Source organism: Marmota flaviventris, chromosome 15, assembly GCF_047511675.1.
Source record: "Marmota flaviventris isolate mMarFla1 chromosome 15, mMarFla1.hap1, whole genome shotgun sequence".
Lineage (NCBI taxonomy): Eukaryota > Metazoa > Chordata > Mammalia > Rodentia > Sciuridae > Marmota > Marmota flaviventris.
The window spans coordinates 62,603,865-62,628,674 of NC_092512.1; the positions used below are offsets into that span (position 1 = coordinate 62,603,865).

General features: G+C 49.3%; 1 protein-coding gene and 1 long non-coding RNA gene across 2 annotated transcripts; both read right to left on the minus strand.

The window, feature by feature from the left end:
• Positions 1-6,216: 6,216 nt before the first annotated feature.
• Positions 6,217-7,247, minus strand: LOC139702044 (uncharacterized). Its single transcript, XR_011704609.1, has 2 exons — positions 6,812-7,247; positions 6,217-6,639 (listed from the first exon to the last, which is right to left on the minus strand). It is a non-coding gene; the product is annotated as an uncharacterized lncRNA (long non-coding RNA).
• A 15,564-nt stretch (positions 7,248-22,811) lies between these two features.
• On the minus strand, positions 22,812-24,113 carry LOC114079352 (E3 ubiquitin-protein ligase RNF26-like). Its single transcript, XM_027920590.2, has one exon. It carries the CDS (start codon positions 24,111-24,113, stop codon positions 22,812-22,814), a length of 1,302 nt encoding a protein of 433 aa, XP_027776391.2.
• Positions 24,114-24,810: the final 697 nt, after the last annotated feature.

A 24,810-nucleotide genomic window follows, 5' to 3' on the forward strand; every position in this document is an offset into this window, starting at 1 on the left:
ACTATGAATATGTATGCATCTGAGAACTGTGTCTAAGCCTTGTATAAGTGTTATGTAAAAGTTTATAAAATGAAACTTATGTAAGTTTACAGACAAGATAACCAATAAGTGCTCTCTTTTATACATTATATCTGACGTAGAAGAGCCACACTGTCATTTGAAGACCTGTCTTATCTCTGTTTGCTTCAACTAAGCCAATATCTGATCATTAACACGGTTTCCTAAATGTATAAGAGATTTAAGGCTATCTTTTGATTTTTTGTTAACCTATGTACCCCTGTGATTTTTACCATATACTCTGGATTCTAAAATGTAATTTAAAAGTTAAACTGAGTTAAATGTAAAGCTTGGGGTAGGATTTGCCAAGTTGGTTATCCAAATTAAAATTATCTATAGCAGGAAGGGCAGCAGAATAGAATAGACAATATGATTGATGTATGTACATTCCATGTATGTATTATATGTCAAAATACATCCTGCTGTCATGTATGACTAAAAAAATTAAAATATTATCTATAGCAAAATTGTTAAGATTTGTATAGAAATAACAAATTTAGTTGGTATTTATACACATCATTTGATATTTTATAGCTGGATAAAGAAACCTGTTGTCAATAAGTTATATAAACAATTTTTTTGTTACTCTTTGCACTGGAATTGAAATTTAAGTGCATTTTTGAAAGATAATAATAAGATCCTTATCTGTTAAAAGTGACATGGTAGAACATGGAAACATTCTGATACTTTTTCCACATGCACAAAAAAATTAAAATCTCTCAGCCTTTCTTTGGTTTCAGATATAATGTATTGTGTTATTTATGAAGAGCCTACCTTACCTGAGATTAAGGCTCTGCCTCCCACCTTAACTCTGTTAAAATGGCTCCAAAATAGGCTAGACTTCAGCTCATCTAAAGTTGTGTGTAAAAGACTGATTTTTGTTGTGAAGGTTACTGTGATCTCAAACAGGGGTATAATGTATAAGTAAAGTTTCAAGATTATAAAAGTAATTTTTCTTGGTTCATAGCTATTATACAAACAATATATTTTTTTCTCTGTTAATTTCATTTTTTATTTTCCTTGTAAACTTTGTAATTGTTGCCTGTGTTTGTAGAGGTACTGCTTCTTAAAAACAAAAAACAAACCTGGGTTAATTTGAAATAATAAGCCATCACCTACAGGACAGATAGTATATAATGCTGACTTCCAGTACTAACACTAACCTCAATTAAATGAAAGAGGCATCTGTAAAATTATAGATGTTAATATCATAACCTGTTATTCCTTCTTTAAGATTGATGAAACTGGATTGATGGGTGCTTAAAACCAAAAACACGGAGACCAAAGTCAAGGAAGTAAAGGGGCCAAAGAAAAAGCAACCACATTTTGACCCTTGCCCTCTAAGGTCAGCCAGAATGCAGAGAATGATGGAACCCCTCTCTGGGACCTTGCAACTCTGGTGAGTCACCTGATCTGCTGATCATGAAGATCAAGAGGACCCTAAAGAACGGGAAGCTAACCAGTGTACATTTTGCAAAGAGGAGATAGAAATGTCCTGATGCTTCCAAGAAAAGCCACATATGGCCACCCAGACACGGACCCATCCTGGCAAGTGGCACCACTGGTAGAGGAAAGCTAAAGGAGCCAGGTAGCTTTACACATGTCCCCAAGAATGATCTCTGAGGAATCTCAGCTGACTCTTAAGAGTAGATAGAAACAAGGTCAGTTTTGACCAACTTGGTCTTAAACACCTTGCAGGAGATTATAGCTTTAAAAAACCACAGTTTTACATAAACATTTTTTTAATGTAACTTAAGATGTACAGTTGTGTCAGCCCTATGGAAAGTAAATAAAGTTGGAGGCTATAAAGGAAGAGTTCTTGCGTGCATAATAATAATGATCACAAATTTGTCGCAATAATGGTTGCAAATTTGTCTTGAGTTAACTTGAGTCTGATTTCACAGACCTACAAATCTTCCTAACCTTCTACATCGATGAACTTATTCTCTTTTTCACTGATAAGATTATTAGTTACTGGGGCTGGAGATGTGGCTCAAGCGGTAGCGCGCTCGCCTGGCGTGCGTGTGGCCCGGGTTCGGTCCTCAGCACCACATACAAACAAGGATGTTGTGTCCGCCGAGAACTAAAAAAAAAAAAAAAAAAAAAGATTATTAGTTACTGTCCTCATGGTTTTCAGAGATTGGCTGAAATACTAATTGTTTTATGCTAGTTATTTACAAAAAATAATAATAATAATAATTCTTTGCTGTCTTGCTTATTGTTGTCTTAGCATGATCCCTGCCCTATGTATGCCTTGTCACCTGCCATCTGCCACTGTAGACCTCTGGACTGCTCTGATGCTGGATGTCCTTAACTGCCCACACCCCACCTGATAGAGAACAAGGACTTTGGGTTATTTTCCCCAACTTCACCCCCTTTCAGCAGCAAGAAGTTTGGAGAAGTCATTGCCCATTTTCCATAAAAATGAAATTGCCAGTGGGGAAATGTCACAGTGGTCCACTTTATGCTTTGAATGTAGCCCTTGCTGCTCTGCCACTGCCACTTATTTTTAAAATGAACATGTTTCTTTCTCTTCCTCTCTCCCCGTTCTGCCCTAATCTCTCCCCCTTTCTAATATCAGGGGAAACAGGATTACCTTTCTTCCCCATCCTAGGCATATTTATCTATCCCTGAGTACACATCCACCGTAGGAATGAAGTAATCCTTTCTTTGGGGATGATACTAGAAGATCTCAAAACTGACTATCTCCCAAATTAACAAGTGAGTTACAACTCCAACAGAGAACGTGGGGAATGTAGCCTTTTGAGTCACCTCTTTAAAAGTCCTCTGTTCCTGCTGATAGGCAGAATTACAGCCTTTGGGACAGGAGTCCTCTGTGTTTCTCCTTTGCTAGCAAAGCAACAGAGTGGCTTGGGGAACAAGGACCCAGATTTTGGCAACAACATACACACATCCCTCACACACCACATATATACTCATTATACTGCACATCCACACCAACCTTTGAACATTATTGAAACTTTTTTGTGTCACATTATATAGTCATTGTTTGGAAAGTTCTTTGCACATGGGTCCCTGTGTCCTGTCACTACAGATTAGGTTTCTCTGGTGTGTGAGGTGGCCACTGGGGATCTTGGGCCCTGGAGGAGGGGCTTGCATTCTCCTAAGGCTTGCCTCCATCTGCCCTGCTGAGTCTCCTCCACCACAACTGCTTCTGGTCATAATATACCTAGGAATCAGGATCCAGTTCTCATGCTGCCCCTCAGCCCAGGACAGACCTGAGTGCTCACAGGATAGCAGTCACACCACATAACTCAGCGACCCCTGACCCTAGAACTATGGGCTCCCACACCATCCTCACCCACATGCCTTTCCATCTGCTGGCCCAGATGCCAGGGTCTTCCCACCCAAGTAATCTGCCCCTTGTCCTTCACATTTCTCCAGTGAGCTGGACTCCAGCTGCTGCTTCCCAGAATGCAGAAATGGGGAAGGGAGATTAACCATGGGGTGGGCCTCCATGGTAGGGCTTGGAGGCCCTCCTCTCTGGACTCTCCCTCCAGCCCTGACTGTGCCCCAGTGATCTGTCCTGAAGCTCAGGAGAAGCTTGAGGTGGTTTGGGCAGGTAGGAGCTCCATTCCCTTAGGACTTGCTGTGGGGGCCTGGCATAGGGGGAAAAGGAAGAATGGTGGGGAGACCAGGAGGGGACTGAGGAGACCTGGAAGCTGGGACACCATAGCCCAGGATGCTCATGGCCACTAATTGTGCAGGGGACATGGATAGCACCTCAGTGAGGGGCCCAGGATCAGCAGGCAGGGGACCCTTGGGAGTCCCAGCAGGGGAGCAGGCATGGGGTATGAACTTTGTATTCCTGGGGCCCCAGGATCTGGAGTCCCTGATGACTGAATTGGGGCATCCTCCAGTGTCAGAAATAAAGACAATCAAAAAGGAAATATGAATTTAACCGCAATTTGGCCAAAGCAAGGAAGAAGCTGATCTGTCTTTGCTATCCCACATAAGCACTGTGATCTACAGGAGCGAAGCCAGGAGACACAGATGTGTAGACCTGGTGGTCCCTGCTAGGGAGCATGGTAAATTCCCTCCAGCTCTGCATTCCTTCCTGGGCTTGGGCTTTGGCCTAGGCATGGGACATTGGCAGGAAATGGCAAGGACTGAGAAAAAAAGTTATTTGGAGCTTCTTTGAAATTTTCTGCTTTTAATCAGGCCCTGTCATAATCCCCCTGTCTTGTCCATCCTGCAGTCTTGAAGGATGTGGGGCTCCATGTGGTCTGACCCTTTATTACAGGGTTGAAGCAGAAATCCCCTCAAGGGCAGCCAGAGCTTTTGAGGGTAAGGAACCAACATGCAAAGATGCCCACCGGCTCCACCTAGTGGCCCACCTGGGAACCCAGCTGCAAAGCCTCTGCAGTGCCTGGTTTGGGTAGGGTCCTGGGCACGTGACCAGCTTCATTCTGACAATTCCCCCATTTCTGAATGACTTTTTCTGAAGACATTACTAATTTCCCACCAAGTGGTCTGGGCCCATGTCACCGGGATGAATTTTTCCTGTCCTTTGGTCTGATCTGGTTTTTCATCAGAGGAGAAGAGTCAGTTTAAAAGATCATTTTTAGCCAAATTTGAGCAAGAACACTGGCTTAGAAAGAGTGGTTCATCAACAACAAGTGCTGGCGAGGATGTGGGGAAAAGGGTACACTTGTACATTGCTGGTGGGACTGCAAATTGGTGCAGCCAATTTGGAAAGCAGTATGGAGATTTCTTGGAAAGCTGGGAATGGAGCCACCATTTGACCCAGCTATTCCCCTTCTCGGTCTATTCCCTAAAGACCTAAAAAGAGCATGCTACAGGGACACTGCTACATCGATGTTCATAGCAGCACAATTCACAATAGCAAGACTGTGGAACCAACCTAGATGCCCTTCAATAGACGAATGGATAAAAAAAATGTGGCATTTATACACAATGGAGTATTATTCTGCATTAAAAAATGACAAAATCATAGAATTTACAGGGAAATGGATGGCATTAGAGCAGATTATGCTAAGTGAAGCTAGCCAATCCCTAAAAAACAAATGCCAAATGTCTCCTTTGATATAAGGAGAGTAACTAAGAACAGAGTATGGTCGAAGAGCATGAGAAGAAGATTAACATTAAACAGGGATGAGAGGTGGGAGGGAAAGGGAGAGAGAAGGGAAATTGCATGGAAATGGAAGGAGACCCTCAGAGTTATACAAAAGTACATACAAGAGGTAGTGAGGGGGAAGGGAAAAATAATACAAGGGGGACAAATGAATGACAGTAGAGGGGGTAGAGAGAGAAGAGGGGAGGGGAGGGGAGGGGAGGGGAGGGGGGATAGTAGAGGATAGGAAAGGCAGCAGAAACTAGTATGGCAATATGTAAATCAGTGGATGTGTAACTGATGTGATTCTGCAATCTGTTATGGGGTAAAAATGGGAGTTCATAACCTACTTGAATCAAAGTGTGAAATATGATATATCAAGAACTATGTAATGTTCTGAACAGCCAACAATAAAAAATTTTAAAAAAAAGAGTGGTTCCTAGGCTAAGTTTTTACTTGGAGTCCTGAAGCATGTGCCTGGGGTCTGCTGGGTGCAGCAGCTGATGGGCTTGCAGTGGAGGAGTGGCCCTGGTCAGCATCTGCCTTCCTGCCCAGCTCATACGCTCATACTCCAGGTCTCCTGGATGCAGTCACTGTCCTGTCCAAGTTCCCAGGACCTCCTTTTCACCTCTTGGGGCTGCACTTCTCTCCAGGGCTCTGTGGGTGTCCACCATGAAGGGAACTGGGGACATCTTTGATGATGTGGGGCTCACAGCAGGTCCTCAGACCTACCTTCCATCTCACTCCCCATCTTCCCAACCTCAGGTGTGAGAACTTTGCTATCTGAGCCGCCATCTTCTCATCAAACCTTGGGGTACACGTACCTGGGTACAGACCCAAAACCCAGACCTTTCCACTAATGATAGAGCTAAGAGCTCTGGCATCTCCTCTTCCTCATCCTTCCCCTTCAAAAGTGTGGATCCTGCAGTTCTAGCTGGGAGTCCATCCATGATGGGGGCAGGCTCCTGGAGGGCCCAACTCTAGGGTCAATGAAGCATCAGCACAGTGACCAGGTGACCCTGGCTGCTAACTCACACCCAAGGTCTTTGAAAAAACATTCTACCTTCAATTTATTTATTTTTATTATGTTACAAAAACATACATTGCTGTGGAAGACTTGGGGAAGGTGGAGAAGATCAGAGCAGGAGGAACTAACGGCCTGCATGGGGCAGCACCTGAGACCTTCACTCCCAGGCCACATGGGCCTCTCTGTGGTCTGTGAGTGGGGAGACACAGGCCAGCAGAAGCAGCAAAGCCTTGTATATGCCACTGCCCAAGCTGACCAGGAATACACTTGGCAGATGCAGCCACTCCACCTCTGACCACGGCTGGATTGGCCCAAGGCTCTTCTCCACTCTGCAGGGCTGAAGAGGCCATCATCGTGGAGGGTAGGGGACAACTGTGGTCTGGATGCCTTTGAAACACTGCCTGTGCATCTGGAGGATGGCACATATTTTTATTCACCTTTCACTGCAACCACTTCTTCCCTGCAGGGGCAGAAGCACCTCAAGTCAGTGTCATTCCTCAAACCACGTGGCTCAGATCCTCTTTTCTAGTCCCCATCATTCTGTCTCTTTCATCTATCAACTGGACCCGTCCTCTCAGCCCTGATAAGGACCACAATCTGAAGCCACATTCCCAGCCAAAGACAAAAACTACCTCAGACGCCACTGTCCTGTAAAGACTCAGGAGACTCCCAGAACTTGCCAGAAGAGACCTCGGAACTCAACCACAGTAGGCACACGTCTTTCACTGAGTGTGGTCACTGGGTTAAAAACATCCATAGAGCCTGGAGCAGTGGCCATGCCTGTATGCCAGCTCCTGGGAGGCTGAGGCAGGGGGTTCACGTGTTTGAGGCCAGCCTGGTGACTTTGTGAGACCCTGTGTTGAAATTAAAAAAAAAAAAAAAAGGCTCGGGGTGGGGGCATCTGGGGTTGTGGCTCAGCAGTAGAGAGATTGCCTTGCATATACGAGGTCCTGGGTTTGATCCTCAGCACCACATAAAAACAAATAAAATAGAGGTATTGTGTCCAACTACAACTAAGAAATTTTAAAAAGAAAAAAAAAGTCTGGCAGAGTGCCCCTGGGTTCCATACCTGATACCACAAATCAATAAATTCATGTATGTTTTTTAAACATCCATAGATGATGTGCCAAGAGCCAGCATTAGGGCTGAGGATGACCCCAGACCTGCCTGTGGAGGAAGCAAGTCCTCAGCAGTGCCATGCTTGTCCTGCTTCAGCACGCCTGGTCCTGCTGCCTGTCTTGAGACAGGTGTTCTATGACATCAGATGTGTGAAGCAACCTGAGGACTCAGGGCAGAAAAGGAGCTCTCAACAAATGAAAGCCTGCCCCCTCCCCCAGCCTGACCAGCAGGGTGGAGCAGGGAGCTCCTCCTGTCCTAGTGCCCTCAAGTCAGTGCCCACACTGAGTGCACCGTCCATCCTAGTGCCCCAGTTTCAGCCCCAACACCCCTCACTTGCTCTTTGCTCACATTCTCTCCCTCTCCCCTCCAACTTCCACTGCTGGCTCCCTCTATAGCTTCTAGAACACCCAAAGGAGACTCATTCCCACTCCTAGGCTGGTCCTGGGGCTGAGTCCAGTCCAACATCGGTGGAGGGCCCAGCCTGGCCAGTTCTGTGGCCATGCCCTGCTTGAGGTTGACAGGTAGGCCTGGCCAGGGCACTGCTGAGGAATGGAGCCTTGCAGAAGAATGTTACAGGGCTGCTGGGAGGACTAGCAGGCAGCAGTGCAGGCCTCTCAAGGCACAAGTGGCCACAGCAAAGCCCCGTGTGGGTGAGACTGCTGTCTAGCATCTAGCAGACAAACAGATGTTCCCCCAAAACCCAGCTAATGAATGCACACAGTCTCCCATGAACACTTACCTCTGGACAAATGCACATAATCCCATGGTCAAAACTGCAGAACCTGAAATTTGCAGAGCCAGGTGTGCCTTAGCCTGAGTCCATCCCACAGACGGTCTGCTCCTGCTTCCTGTGGCGTTCTCTGCAGCTGCACCAAAGCCCTGCACACTTTGTCCAGCTTCTCTGTTTCTTCCCCTTCATTCTATTTTTTTTTAATTTTTTGGTCCCAGGGATTGAACTCAGGGACACTTGACCATTGAGCCACATTCCCAGCCCCATTTTGTGTTTTATTTAGAGACAGAGTCTCACTGAGTTGCTTAGCACCTCACTTTTGCTGAGGCTGGCTTTGAACTCATGATCCTCCTGCCTCAGCCTGGGGAGCCTCTGGGATTATAGACCTGTGCCACCAAGCCCAGCCCCTTCATTCTTTATCACATTGTGTCACACATATCATGGGCACATCCTGACTTACTGGATAAACACCCTTCCCCTTTCAAGTGTTTTGCAATTTCTAGAAGTGGTCAAGCAGATTCTTTTGATTGCTCTGTCTGTATTAGTGAGCCCCAGTCATGTGAGCTTGAGGCTTGGTCCTACTTTTGTCCTGTTACCAACTTGCTTTCCAAGTTCTTCCTACTGGGTTATTTGGCTTGTGGTATACTTGGAAATGTCCATGTCAACTCATTCTCACTGGCACTTGCTATTTTTATTTTAGGAAAGATTTTTGCTACCCAGGAGGGTGAGATCTGACCTCCCAGCTTGGCTTGTATTATGTGGACTGTGGGCCGTGTCCTAAGACCTCACAAAGTCACTGTGGGTTGCTCTAAATGAAGTTGAGTATGATTTCCTTAGGCTCTGACTTCAGATTCAGAGGAGTCATGCAGAGGCCAAGCCCAGTTCTGTCCATAGGTTTGGACTTAAAAGGGAGGCAAGAGGCCAGCCAAGGAGAAGAGCAATGGGGAGGGGATAGACGGTGGGAGGAACCTGGGAAGGAGAGTAGCCCTGGATGCTGGAGGGAGCAAGGGAGGCAGTGGGATGGAGGAGCCTCCACAGTTGTGCTATGGAACAGAGCCGGCCCTGCACCTTAAACCCTGCAACTCTGATGTACCCTCCCTCAGCACCACGTGCACGTGTCTGTGTGCATAGGAATATGTGTAGAAGCCAGGTGTGGCCATGGGCAGGGCTTGCCTCTTGGACGGACGTGTCAGCCTACCCTGAGCTACCAGGAGCCAGGGTCTGACCTGTGGCCTGAGGATCTCTCTGCCAAGTTTTGCTATCATCCTTTTGGGACTCTCCTGGGTTACAATCTGATATAAACATAGTGCTGCTCTATTCTAGGTCCCTTCCTGACCATGCACAGCATGAGTCCCATGAGGCATCTACAATACACAGCTGGTTTGTTGTTTTGTGCATTGTCTCCATTTAATGGATCCATGGGGAAAAGGTTAATAATTCAGGAATATTTATGTGTAAACATCGTGAATAGCTACAGAAATGTGTGGATCTACACTTCCAGTAATGGAAACTAGCATCCATTCCGACAAGAACACCCGCTTGTCCTGAACTATAGAGGGCCACCTCTGAGCTATTTGCATAGCCTCTACTTGGCTTTGAAGCCAAGGAGATGTTGGTCTGGCATTACAAATCATTTTATGCAAAGCACGTGACCTCAGTCTTTGTTCGGCTAGAAGGCTGCTCTGTAGCTTGGGAGTTGGGCGTTACCCATTGGGCTTGGACAGCCCACCCCCTGCTTTATTTGGCCATGGGCAGGGGGTGGGCTTGTTTGGTGAAGAATATTCTATGGAAAAGCCTTTGTGTATCCCCCATATAACAATAAACAACATGGGGGGCTGGGGATGTGGCTCAAGTGGTAGTGCGCTTGCCTAGCATGCGTGAGGCACTGGGATCAATTCTCAGCACCACATAAAAACTACCAAAAAAACCTAAAAAATATTTAAAAAAAAATAAACAACATGGGCTAACTTTCTCTCTCCTTCCATTGTGTAAGCAGGACCCTTAAGGTCGCAGCTATCCCGCCCTCGCTTTTCAAAATTATTTCTGTGTCGTGTGATTTTTTTCACCATATTTTGCAGGCAGCTCACTACACGTAGGGGAACTCAGCATATCTTGCCTACATGGGCCACAATGGAGCTGAGTGTTCACAATTGTTCTCCCTGCTTTGTTTTTGTCTAATAATATTATCAACAAACATTCTTGTCAGAACCATACTCAACTATGAGCCAGTGAATGCTGTGAGTGAACTCTGCGTTGAGGCAGAGAGCTACCAGACTGACTGATCTTGTCCCTGGTGGTTCCATGGCAACCATCAGCTAGTACAGACCAGAGTGAGTCCAGCCAACATGGAAGCATTCAGTGAGCAGCACTTGATCTGTGGAATCCACAATGGAGAGAGGTGTATTTTAAGATGATTTGTGAAGCATGTGTCACACATCCTCTGCACCGGTGAAATTAATAATAAGTTCATGAGTGATCTTTGGAGAGCTTACTGATTGACATCTGCTGGCACCCCAGGTAGGGTGCAGGGCAAGAGTCACTCTGAAGTGGTGCATGGTACATCACTAGGGGAAGCCAAGGACCAAGGCAGGATCTTGGAACATCCCACACATATTCTTTATCCATATACAGTGGACCTAAAGATGGGAAAGAAGAACCCTCACAGGATGTAGAGTCCTTGGAACCATTTAGAGTATATTCTTCAGCTCACATTTTCAGTAGCCACAGGGATGTTGAAACCATGTTGCTTTTGCACAGGTCTGAAGAAGTACTGAGAGGAGGGGAATGCTAAGCCGGAGAACACAGAGGAAACTGAGGATCCTGGCTAGGGGAACATAGCAGAGTACAACAGGAGACTGAGTACTGTTAGGTGAGGGGTGCTCATCCACAGTTCGCAGAGCAGACCCAGAACTGCTTGGCAAAGGGCATGCACTCAGGGAGCACAGAGAAGCCTGGGCACTGCTGTGTGAGGGGCACTCACCCCAGAGAACACAGAACAGCCTCACACTGCTGGGCCAGCGGCAAAACCCCAAAGGACACAGAGGTCCGAGGGGAGACTGAGCACTGCTGGGCAAGTGGCAGTGCTCTGCAGGACCCAGAGACAGAGCACCGGACAGCAAGGGGCTCTCACCCCCGTGTTTCAGTGGCGTCGGAGAAGTGGTGGGAAATGGGTGATCACCCAGAGGACCCAGAGGAGACAGAACAGCTGGGTGAGGGGCGCTCACTCACAAGACTCAGAGAACCCTGAGCAATGGAGGGAGAGGGGAGATAAGAGGAGAGAACATAGAACACTGAGCACTGACTGGGGAGGGGCACTCATGCACAGGACCCAGAGGAGACTGAGCAATGGATGGTGGGAGGAGATCTGGAAGAGGACACAGAGAACACTGAGTGCTGCTTGTTGATGGGACATTCATCCATATTCACCCAGAGGAGACCGAGCTCTGCTGGGAGAGGGGCGCTCACCCACAGGATTCAAACCCTTGGAACCTTTTGGAGACTATCACTCACCACAAGTTTTCAGTTACTGAGGTTATGTTGGGACAGTGGCGTGTGTTCCCAGGTTGGAGGAAGTCCTCAGTAATGATGGGAAATTGTCCTGGGCCTGATTCACAGGTCCTGGAAGGTTGCTTGCCCATTGAAACAAGAGTTCCTACTGGCATGTCCAGAAAGATCCTGAGCATGGTTGTATATTTGGTGTTCATCCACTGTTCCCAGAGACCTCAGAAATCATGGGGATGTTAAATTACCCATAAGAACACAGCCACTGGAGCACAGGTGTGGTAATGATGGACAATGCATGATCGATCCAGGTCCTCATGCTGTTGGAATGGAGATCCACTAACAATTATGTTTTCAGGCCCTCTCCGATACTGGAGAGAAGCCTGTAAGTACATCACCACCAAAGACCCAGCCAGGTGGTTTGGAGTACTGCACACATGGCATACGTTAAGGGCTTAATGAGTGGCAAACCGCAAACCCTGTAGGCACAGTCCGGGTGTGAGGCCACATGTTGCAGTCCCTGTTCTTGCTCCATGGCCCATTACTCGATTGGTCACTGCAAAGACAGCAGAAATTGCAGTGGTGGCTGCCTGTAATCAGCTTAGCTACTGCCTGAGTGTATATACCCGGTAACTGCACAGTAAAATCAGACCTGCTTCCTTCTTGGTCTCCGGAAGTCTTGGTTGGCGACTCCGCAGCCACATTCACCTCTACCCTGTTCTGTGGACCTCCTTGCTGGACGAGAGAGAGCCCACACACCTGGAGAGAAGCCTGTGTGCATGGCAGCACCAAAGTCCCAGTGAGGAAGTTGGAAAGTGGAATTGTCAACATTTCACCAAGATTCCACAATAGTGGATTGTAGGACACTCAGATATGGCCACAGTTGGTGTATTAATGGGAGCAGGAGTGAGGCTTACCTCCAGACTTCACCAAATGAGCCAGATGGCCTAGGGCTCAGAGGACACTGAGCAGTGTTGGCCTAAGGGAACCCTGTCCCAGTATTCAGAGGAGAAAGCTGATGGTTGGGCAGTGGGCACACACCACAGAACTCAGAGAGGATCCTGAGCAATGGTAGGTGATGAGAGATTAAGGACAGGATCCAGAGAAAACTGAGCAGTGCTCGGCGAGGTATGCTCATACAGAGGACCCAGAAGAGGCTGGACACTTCTGGGTGATGGGAGCTCACCCAGAGGACAAAAGGACACTGAGGCATTTTTGGCTAGGGCTACATAGCACAGAACCCAGAGTAGACTGTGGGATATCAGCTGGATTGCACTACCCCACAGGACTGTGAGGAGACGAGACCTGATATGCAAGAGACACTTATCTGCAAGGCCCAGAAAAATAGCACTGGAGGGCCAGGGGCACTCACCACCAAGATTCAGGAGAGAGTAAGCACAGGAGATCAAGGGGTGCTCAACATGAGGAGCCAGAAGAGATTGAGCAATGGTGAGAGAGGAGCGCTCATCTACAGACTCAGAGCCCAGGGAAACTGTCAGAGAGCATCCCTAACCTCAAGTTTTCTGTTACCTCAGAGATGGTACACAGTGTTGCTTTTTCACAGGTCAGAAGAAGTCCTCCTTGATGAGGAGAAATTGTCCTTGGTCACACATCACATGGTCCTCTCCAGGAGAATTTCTTTTGATCCACAGTACTAGACAGCTGCTTCTCTGGTGGAAAAAGTGTGCCCAGAGGCATGTCAGGGAAGATCCAGACCATATTTGGAAATTTGGTTTTCATGCACTGGTCCCCACAAGGACCTTAGGAATACTGGCCAGGTTAAATCATTCATAAGAGCTCAGCCACTTGAGCACAGGTGTGGTAATGGTGAACCACGAGTACTTGAAGGAGGTCCTGCAACTGAGAAGCACTTACATTTATCTTGTGGTTTTTCAGTCATTGGTGAGAAGATCCTCTGTATTGTAGCACCAAAGGCCAAGCTAGGTTGTGGGAAAGAGACAGTATAAATACTTCTCCAAGATTACAAGGTCATGTTCATTGTGAAACTCAGGTGAAGCCACAGTTGGTGTATGAATCTTAGCAGGGAAGGGATTCACCCACAAAGGTCACTAAAAAACCAGGTGACCTAGAGTTCAGAGGAGACTGACCTTTGGTGGGTGAAAAGCACCCACCCCAAATAACCAGAGTATATTGAGAACTTCTGGGCAAGGGGAGCTCACCCACAAGCCTCAGGGTACACTGAGCAATGGTGAATTCAGTGAGCCTAAAGAGAGGACCAACAAAATAAGGATCACCTTAGGCGAAGGGCACTCATCCACAGACCCAAGGCCACTGAGTAATGGTAGACAAAGAGAACATCGAACAGGACCCAGAGAACACTGGGGACTGTTAGGTGAGGGGCCCTCACCCACAAAACCAAGAGGAGACTGCGCACTGCTGGGTGAGGGGCGCTAACCCCCAGGACACAGAGAACCCTGAGCAATGGTGGGAGAGGAGAGATCAGAGGTTAGCACAGAGAGAAGCCTGAGTACTGACTGGCGAGGGGCGCTCAGGCTCAGGACTCAGAGGAGACTCAGCAATGGATGGTGGGAGGAGATCTGGAAGAGAACACAGAGAACACTGAGCACTAGTTGTTGATGGGGCACTCATCCATATATCCAGAGGAGACTGAGCTCTGCTGGGGAGAGGGGTGGCTCACCCATAGGACTCAAACCCTTGGAACCTTTTGGAGACTATCACTCACAATGAGTTTTCAGTTACCCTAGTGATGGTGGGACAGTGGTGTGTGTTCCCAGGTTGGAGGAAGTCCTCAGAAATGATGGGAAATTGTCCTGGGCTTGATCCACAGGTCTTGGAAGGTTGCTTATCCAGTGAACAAGACTGCCCAGTGGCATATCCTGGAAGATCCTGGGCATCATTGGATATTTGGTGTTCATCTAGTGTTCCCAGAGACCTCAGAAATAATGGGCACATTAAATTATCCGTAAGAACACAGCCACTGGAGCAAAGGTGTGGTAATGGTGGACAAAGGGTGATCAAACCAGTCCTCAGTACTGTTGGAATGGAGATAAACTAACAATTGTCTTTTGGTTTCTGGTACTGGAGAGAAGCCTGTAAGTACATCACCACCAAAGACCCAGCCAGGTGGTTTGGAAAGTGTCAACATTTCACCAAGATTCCACAACAGTGTATTCTTGGAAACTCGAATACAGCCACAGTTGGAGTACTAACAGTAGCGGTGGAGAGGCTCACCCTCAGACTTTACCAAATGAGCCAGATGGCCTAGGGCTCAGAGGACACTGAGCAGTGTTGGGCTAAGGGCACCCAGCTGCAGTACTCAGAGAAGCTGATGGCTGGGCAGTGGGCGCACACCACAGAAGTCAGAGAACCCTGAGCAATGGTGGGTGTTGGGAGATGGACTGGATCCAGAGAGACTGAGCAGTGCTCAACAAGGTATGCTCATCCAGAGGACCCAGAGGAGGGAACTGCTTAGTTATGGGTTCTCACCCAGAGGACAAAGAGGATACTGAGGTATACTGATAGCTGGGGCTACAGACCACAGATCCCAGAGTAGTCTGTGTATTGTCAGCTGGATGGTTCTCCCCCACAGCACCCAGAGGATAGAGAGACCTGATGTGCAAGGGACACTTACATGCAAGACCTAGAAAAATTGCACTGGAGGGCCAGTGGCACTCACCACCAAGATTTAGGAGAGAGTGATCACAAGAGAACAAGGGATGATCAATAAGAGGACCCAGATGAGATTGAGCAATTCTGGGGAAGGGGGCCTCACTCACAGGACCCAGAAGACCCTGACCATACTGAGTTTTATGAGAAGAGTAACCCTCTCCCAGAAGACACAGAAGAGACAGAGGAATATTTTGAGAGGAGAACATAGCACAGGTCCCAGAGAAGACTGAGGAGTGTTAGGCCAGTAGTGCTCAACCAGAAGACCCAGAGGAGACTGAGCATGCCTAGGTGAGGTACGTTCATGCAAAGGACTTAGAGGAGACCAAGCAATGGTCTTTGAGGGGAGATTCAGAGTGAACTAAGAGAAAACTGAGCCCTGCGTGGTGATGCGGCTAAAAGAGGCTGTAACATTAACAGGCACAGTCCCTAAGCCACATGCTTGTTGTTTAAACAGAGAGGGGGAGATGTTGAGAGCCACAGCTTGAGGGGCCCCAGCAAACTTCCACCTGCCAGCAAACTTCCAGCTGCCAGCTGATGATTGGCTTACAGCAGCCCCAGCAAACTTCTAGCTGCCAACTGATTGGCTCCTCTGAGGTGATGCTCATTGGGTTGTTTCCATGCCCTTTTAGACCATGGAGCTGCTCATTGGGGGACTTTTTTTGGCTCCGCCCACGCAACCCAGCCACTCAGCCTCAAGAGCAGGAGGAGTGGGGGAGGTAGAGAGGCTTGTGGGAAGCTGGTGGTGGCAGTTGGGCTCTGAAGGTTTTCCTGAAGAGCTGTGTGGTTTGGCGTGTGTGTTCTAAAAATAAAGTTCGTTTCTTTTGATAAGTGGCTCCTGAATTGTGCCCAGCCAGACTTCAGCACTGGGCCTTGATCCACAGGTCCTGGAAGGATGCTTGTTCAGTGAAATGAGAGTGCCCAGTGACATGTCCAGGAAGATCCTGAGCATAGTTAAATATTTGGTGTTCATCCAGTGTTCCCAGAGACCTCAGAAATCATGGGGATATTAAATTATCCATAAGTACATAGCCACTTGAGCAAAGGTGTGGTAATGGTGGACAATGCGTAATTGACTCAAGTCCTCAGTGCTGTTGGAATGGAGATCCACTAACAATTATCTTGTGGTTTCAGGCCCTGGAGAGAAGCCTGTGTGAATGGCAACACCAAAGTCCCAGGGAGGTGGTTGGAAAGAGGAAGTGTCAACATTTCGACAAGATTCCACAGTAGTGTGTTTTTGGACACTCAGATATGGCCACAGTTGGTGTACAAATATTAGCAGGAGAGAGTCTCACCCCCAGACTTCACTAAATGAGCCAGATGGCCTAGGTCTCAGAGGACACTGAGCAGGATTGGGCTAAGAGCAACCAGTCCCAATACTCAGCGGAGATGACTGATGGCTTGGCAGTGGGTGCACACCACAGAACTCAGAGAAGCCTGAGCAATGGTGCATGACAGGATATTAAGGACCCCAAAAGACTGAGTGGTTTTAGGTGAGATGTGCTCATCCAGAGGATCCAAAGGAGGCTGGGCACTGGTTGGTGATGGGCGCTCACCCGGAGGACAAACAGGACACTGAGGCATTTTTGGCTAGTGCTACATAGCACAGAACCTAGAGTAGACTGTGTACTGTCAGCTGGATGGCGCTACTCCACAGGACCCTGAGGAGATAGAGACCTGATGTGCGAGGGACACTCCCCTGGAAGACCAGGAGAAATAGCACTGGAAGGTCAATGGCACTTACCATCAACATTCAGGAGAGTGAGCACAGGAGAACAAGGGGTGCTCATCAAGAGGACCAGATGAGATTGAGCCATGGTGGGCAAGAGAGGTTCTCTACAGGACCCAGAAGACCCTGAGCAATGCAGGTGTGTGCAAACATGAAGGACAGGACCCAGAGAATACTGAGTGTTGTGAGGTGAGGAGACCTCTCCTGGAGGGCACAGAAGAGACTGAGGAATATTTTGAGAGGAAAGCACAGCACAGGTCCCAGAGAAGACCAAGGGCTCTTATGTGAGTTGTGCTCACCCAGAAAAGCCAGAGAGGACTGAGCATGGCTGGGTGAGGTGCATTCGTGCACAGGACCTAGAGGAGACTGAGCAATGGTTGTTGAAGGGAGAATCAGAGTGAATTCAGAGAAGACTGAGCCCTATTTGGTGATGCAGCAGTCCTTCACAGAACTCAGAGCAGATGAGCCCTGGTGGGAGAGGAGCGCTCACGCACAGACTCAGAGCCCAGGGAAACTGTCAGAGAGTAGCCCTCACCTCACATTCTCAGGTACCTTAGGGATAGTGGACAGGGTTGCTTTTATAAAGGTCAGAGGAAATCTTCCTGGATCAGGAGAAATTGTTCTTGGCCACATGTCATATGGTCCTCTCCATGTGAATTACTTTTGATCCACAGTCCTAGACAGCTGCTTCTTTGGTGTAAAGAGTGTGCCCAGTCAGGGAAGATCCAGACCATACTTGGAAATTTGGTTTTCATGCACTGGTCCCCACTGGGACCTTAGGATTACTGGCCAGGTTAAATCATTCATAAGAGCTCAGCCACTTGAGCACAGGTATGGTAATGGTGGACCACAAGAGATTGAAGTAGGTCCTCAGCGCTATTGCTTGCATTTGAGATGCACTAACAGTTATCTTGTGATTTCAGGCATTGGAGATTATCTCCCCATATGGTAGCACCAAAGGCCAAGTGAGGTTGTGGGAAAGAGACAGTATGAACAGTTCTCCAAGATTCCACCATGGTGTTTCCTGAGAAACTCAGGTGAGGCCACAGTTGGTGAATGAATCTTAGCAGGAAAGGGATTTGCCCACAAAGGTCACTAAATAAACCACATGGCCTGGGGCTCAGAGGAGACTGAGCCCTGGTGGGTTAGAGCACCCACCCCAAATATCCAGAAGACATTGAGAACTTTTCGGCAAGGAGCGCTCACCCAGAGGCTCAGGGAACCCTGAGCAATGGTGAATTCACGGAGCTTAAAGAGGGGACCCACAAAATAATGAACACTCTTAGGGAAGAGCACTCACCAACAAGGCCCAAGGCCTCTGAGAAATGATTGGCTAATAGAACATTGCACAGGACCCAGAGAACACTGGGGACTGTTAGGTGAGGGGCCCTCACCCACAAAACCAAGAGGAGACTGAGCACTGCTGGGTGAGGGGTGCTCACCCACAGGACTCAGAGGACCCTGAGCAATGGAGGGTGAGGGGAGAAAGGACAAGATTCAGAGAGAACTGAGTACTTTCAGGCCAGGAGTACTCAGCCACAGATTCCAAGGGGAGTGAGGAAGGATTGGCTAGAGGAACACAGCACAGGACACAGAGAAGCCTGAGCACTGTTAGGGGAGGGGTGCTTACCCGCAGGACCCAGAGGAGACTGAGCACTGAGGGGAGGGGAACGCTAACTTAGAGAACCCAGTGGAGACTGAAGATCCTGGCTAGAGGAACATAGCGAGGACAAGAGGAGACTGAGTACTGTTCAGTGAGGGGCTCAGAGCGGACCCAGAATTGCTTGGCAACCCAGGGGACACAAAGAAGCCTGAGCTCTGCTGTGCGAGGGGCACTCACCAGAGAACACAGAATAGCCTCACACTGTTGGGCTAGAGGCAAGACCCCAAAGGACACAGAGGTCCCAGGATAGACTGAGCACTGCTGGGCAAGTGGCAGTGACCTGCAGACCTGCAGGACCCAGGGACAGAGCACCTGACGGCAAGGGGCTCTCACCCCCACATCTCAGTGGTGACGGAGAAGTGGTGGGAAATGGGTGATCACCCAGAGGACTCAGTGGAGACTGAGCAATGGTGGGTGAAGGGAGATAGAGAAGAGAACAGAGAGAGAAGACTGAGCTCTGATTGGCGAGGGGTGCTCAGGCACAGGACCCAGAGGAGACCAAGCAATGGATGGTGGGAAGAGGTCTGGAAGAGGACATGGAGAACACTGAGTGCTGGTTGTTGATGGGACACTCATCCGTATACCCAGAGGAGACTGAGCTCTGCTGGGAGAGAGGTGCTCATCCACAGGACTCAAAACATTGGAACCTTTTGGAGACTATAACTCACCATGAGTTTTCAGTTACCCAAGTGATGGTGGGACTGTGGTGTGTGTTCCCAGGCTGGAGAAGTCCTCTGTAATGTGGGAAATTATTCTGGGCCTTGATCCACAGTTCCTGGAAGGATGCTTGTTTGATGAAACGAGAGTGCCCAGTGGCATGTCCAGGAAGATCCTGAGCATAGTTCAATATTTGGTGTTCATCCAGTGTTCCCAGAGACTTCAGAAATCATGGGGATGTTAAATTATCTATAAGAACAAAATCCCTTGAGCAAAATGTGCTAATGGTGGACAATGCATGATGGAACCAGGTCCTCAGTGCAGTTGGAATCAAGATCCACTAACAATTAACTTGTGGTTTTAGGCCCTGGAGAGAAGCCTGTGTGCATGGCAGCACCAAAGGACTAGTGAGGTGGTTGGAAAGAGGAAGTGCAACACTTTGCCAAAATTCTAAACTAGTGTATTCTTGGAGACTCAGATACGGCAACAGTTGGTGTACTAATGGTAGCGGGAGAGAGGCTCACCCACAGACTTCACCAAATGAACCCACTGGCTTAGGGCTCAGAGGACACCGAGCAGTGTTGGGCTAAGGGCACCCCAGCCCCAGTACTCAGAGGAGAAGCTGATGGCTGGGCAGTGGGCACACACCACAGAACTCAGAGGACCCTGAGCAATGGAAGATAATGCGAGATTCAGGACAGAACCCAGCAAGAAAGAGCAGTGTGAGGCGAAGTATGCTCATCTATAGGACCCAAGGGGGCTTGGCACTGCTGGGTGATGGGTGCTCACAAATAGGACAAAAAAAGATATGAGGCATTTTTGGTTAAGGCTATATAGCCCAGAACCCAGAGTAGACTGTGGACTATCAGGTGCAGGACGCTACCCCACAGGACCCAGAGGAAACAGAGACCTGATGTGCAAAGGACAATCACCTTCATGACCAGAGAGATAGCACTGGAGGGCCAGGGGCACTCACCACCAAGATTCAGGTGAGAGTGAGCACAGAACAACAAGGGGTGCTCAACAAGAGGACCCAGATGAGACTGAGCAATGGTGGGCAAGGGGGCCTCACCCACAGGACCCAGAAGACTCTGAGCAATAGTGAGTTTGCAAACCAAAAGGACAGGACTCAAGAGCGCACTGAGTTTTATGAGGAGAGTAGCCCTCTCCTGGAGGACACAGAAGAGACTGAGGAATGTTTTGCGAGGAAAACATAGCATAGGTCCCAGAGAAGACTGAGGAATTTGGGGCAAGTAGCACTCCACAGAAGACCCAGAGGAGACTGAACAAGGCTGAGAGAGGTACGTTCAAGCACAGGACCTAGATGAGGCTGAACAATGATCATTGAGGGGAGATTCAGAGTGAACTCAGAGAACACTGAGTCCTGTGTAGTGATGCGGCAGTCCTTCACAGAACTCAGCAGATGAACCCTGGTGGGAGAGGAGTGCTCATGCACAGACTCAGAGCCCTGAGAAACTGTAGGAGAGTAGCCCTCACCTCAAGTTTTCAAGTACCTCAGGGATGGTGCACAATGTTGCTTTTTCACAGGTCAGAGGAAGTCCTCTTTGATGAAAAGAAATTGTCCTTGGCCACAGGTCACATGATCCTCTCGAGCAGAATTGCTTTTGATTCATAGTCCTAAACAGCTGCTTCTCTGGTGAAAAGAGTGAGCCCAGTGGCATGTCAGGGAAGATCCAGAGCATACTTGGAAATTTGGTTTTCATGCTCTGGTCCCCACAGGGACCTTAGGAATACTGGCCAGGTTAAATCATTCATAAGAGCTCAGCCACTTGAGCACAGGTGTGGTAATGGTGGACCACGAGTGATTGAAGTAGGTCCTCAGCGCTGTTGCAATTGAGATGCACTAACAGATACTTTGTGGGTTCAGGAATCAGAGAGAAGCCCTCTGTACAGTAGCACCAATGGCCAAGCAAGGTTGTGGGAAAGAGACAGTATGGACAATTCTCCAAGATTCCACCTTTATGTTCGCAGTGAAACTCAGGTGGGCCACAGTTGGCATATGAATCTCATCAGGGAAGGGATTTACCCAAAAGGTCACTAAATGAACCAAGAGGCCAAGAGCTCAGGGGAGACTGAGCCCTGGTGGTTAAAATGCGCCCACCCCAAACATCCAGAAGACATTGAGAATTTGTGCAAGGGATGCTCACACCCACAAGGCTCAGAGGATGCTGAGCAGAGGTGAGTGCGGTGAGCTTAAAGAGAGGACCCACAGAAGAATAAGCACTCTTAGGCAAAGGGCAATCACCCACAAGACCCAAAGGAAACTGAGCACTGCTGGGTGAGGGGCACTCACCTACAGGACTCAGAGGGCCCTGAGCAATGGTGGGTGAGGGGAGATTAAGATAGGATTCAGAGAGGTCTGAGTACTTTCAGGTGAGAGGTGCTCAGACAAAAATTCCAAGAAGACTGAGGAAGGATTGGCTAGGGGAACACAGCACAGGACACATGGAAGACTGCGGACTGTTAGGTGAGGGGTGCTTAATCACAAGAGCCAGAGGATACTGAGCATTTATGGGCTGGGAATGCTAACCCAGAGAACCCAGAGGAGCCTGAGGAACCTTGGCTAGTGGAACATGACAGAGGACAAGGGGAGACTGAGTACTGTTAAGTGAGGAGCACTCACCCATAGATCGCAGAGCAGACCAAGAACTTTTTTTTTTTTTTGAGCTGCCAAGAGAACTTCATTCATTGGAAACTGAGCAACAGACCCCTCAGGGAGCTGCATGCCCCTAAGCCCTGGCCCCTTCTGATTGGACCCTAGTGAAATGTGCACAGTTGATCTCCCTAATGTCAGGGAGAGACAAAGAGGAATGCCATTTTTCTATGTAAAGTGAGGAATAAAAGGGGAGTGAGTAGAAATCTGGTTATCCCTCCTGAGGCTCCCTGTGGAGCTGGGATGCCTGAGGTTACATGGTCCCCAGATCAGGCGTAGATGCACACCCCTCCCAGAGGTAAATTGATCCCAGCTTTTGTATTGGGTTGGGAGAGAGCCTCTTCCGATCATGACAGGCAGAAGTGGCTCTAAGGGCACCTGAGAGATTCCACCCCCAAACCTACCAGGGCACAGGGGCTCTGGATGAACACAAAGGTTCAAGATCATTCCAAGGCCCCTGAGTTGCCAAAATATCCAAGTGACACTGATGTGTTGTGCTGCAGAAGCTGGGGGAAAAGTGGGAAGGAGGCAGGGGAGTACCTACAAATCTCCAACAGGAAAACCAGAAGCAGAGACAGGTAGCCCCAGAGGCTAGTATGTGGGTGCGCCTGAGCAGGCTGGAGGAGAACCCACAGCACACAGTCTCAGAACCTTTACAATAGTGACATACTCACCACCCTCAGCATCAAAGGGACCCAATTGGGTACAGAGAAGCTATGTTGCCCTGCCCCCCCCAGATCAAAGACTTCCAGAGTGTCCCATCTCCATGTTCTGGATGTATGGCTTGAGGCTTAGCAGGACAACCAAAGGGCAGAGGATTTCAGGCCAGGACCCAGCAGTGAGATGTTATTTCTGTCCCAGAGCAGGTGCCTGTGTGGAGCATGGAGAGTAGACAGGCAGGGAGGGAGTCTTCAGAGGTAGACATTGAGGGTCTTCAGGATACCCCGGCAGCAAAGCGGGCAGTTGCGGTGGTAGACGGGGTGGCGCATCAGGATTTCAGTGCAGGCCTGGCACAAGCACAGGTGCCTGCAGGGCAGAAGCAGCACAGTCTTTCTCTGGTCCTGGCAGATGACGCACTTCTTCCGCTCCTCTTGCTCCTTTAGCAACTTCCACGGGTCTTGCCCAGCTGTAGATTCTTCCTCATTGAGCCTCTCCCGGCCCCGGGCAGGTGCCACTCTTATGGTACTGACCTCCTCCTCTTCAGCCTCTGACCTGGGCCCTGCTTCAGGAAGTGTGTCCTGTTCCTGGATCCTGGTTGAGAATACCCTCCTGGGGCCACCCTGAGGGGCCCCTGGTGCCCCTCCCCGGTATGGCCAGCTCACCAGCCTTAGGCTGCTCCTCCACACTTGGCGCCAGGCCTCCAAGCCCAGGGCTAGGCGAGTCAGCCTCACAACGTCCTCTCGCAGTCGACGGTAGGATGGCCGGTTATGAAGCTGACTGAGTGCTCGGGTGGCCAGTCTCAGGGTGAAGTCTGGGTGCAACACAGTCACTGTCACTGCCAGCACACAAGCCAGTAACACCAGGCCAGTGAGATTGACAAGTACAAAGCTGGCCAGGAGTCGGGCAGCTGAGGCCAGCAGTTCCAATACTAGTTGGCAGAGGGTCCAAAGGAGGATGGCCATGGCCACAGCACTGCTGGAAATATGGGTCAGGAAGGCAGCCACCACACCCATCATCCTCCACAGAGGGCCCGTAACTATATCCCAGAGGGCCAGCACCAGAGAGAAGAGGTTCTGAGTGCCAATGAGGCAGATGTTGACCAGGTTGTTGATCACATAGGCCACCAGGCTCATAGCAATAGTACAGATGTCACAGGCCTGGCACAGCAAAGAATGGCCATTGGAGACCACATTGAGGATACCCCTGTGAAGTATTTCCCGGCTCCGTAGTTTCCCATGAGATGCCAGGTGCCCCAGGAGTTTCAGGCTCTTAAGGCCAGAGCAGCAGCTATACAGCACAGTACGCAAGGCCCGCAAGCCCCCAAAGGTGAACGGGACCAAGGCTTCCATGAAGGCCAGCAGCGAAAGCAGGACACCTTGGCCCAAGTGCAGAAGACTAGTCAGTACTGTGTGCGGCAGGTTGTAGATGAAGGCCAGGAGCCAGGCCAGGGAAGCCAGGAGGGAGGATGCCAGCAAGAAGTTGAGATCCAACACCAAGGTCAGCACGTCCAGCACCAGGCCCACCAAATTCACTACCAGATACACAGCCTCCATGATAGGGATATGGAGGTCAGTCCAAAAGAAAGCTGGCTCCTCAGTTGAGGGCGCTGTCAAGGTTGTCAATATTTTGGGTGATCAGTAATTAATTTGGAAGGGAAGTGAACAGTCTCCAACTCAGGGGGAATGAAAATCTAAGGAAAAAGTGGGCTAGAGAGAAGGGGGTCTTAATATAGGGAAAGGGGGCCAGATGCTGCTCCAAGAATCCTGGTTTTGAAGGCGGGCTGGTTGGGAGGGAAGAAGCCAAACATCTCTGAAGTGAAGGTGAGCACAGTCTGGAGGAGAGACCTCAGCTTTGGAGGCCTGGTGTGGTGTACCACCACCAGGCAGTGGGTCAGACAGGGAGGAGACAGGGAACCGATGGAGATGGGATGGGATCGGGTTGGACCTGGCCGTGGGGGTGGCGCTGGCTGGGCGCGGTGTAGCGGTCCAGCTACGCAGGTGCCCCTGTCCCCGCCCGGCCCCCGTCCTCCCGCTCGCGGCGCTGGATGCCAAAGAGGGAATGGAGAGGGAGCCGGCCTCAGCAAACCCCCAGCGCGGCCTCTACTTCGCTGGGCGCAGCCATCTTGTGTCCAGAACTTCTTGACAAAGGGCACGCGCTCAGGGGACACAGAGAAGCCTGAGCATTGCTGGGTCAGCAGTAAAACCCCAAAGGGCACACAGAGGTCCCTGGGGAGACAGAGCACTGCTGGGT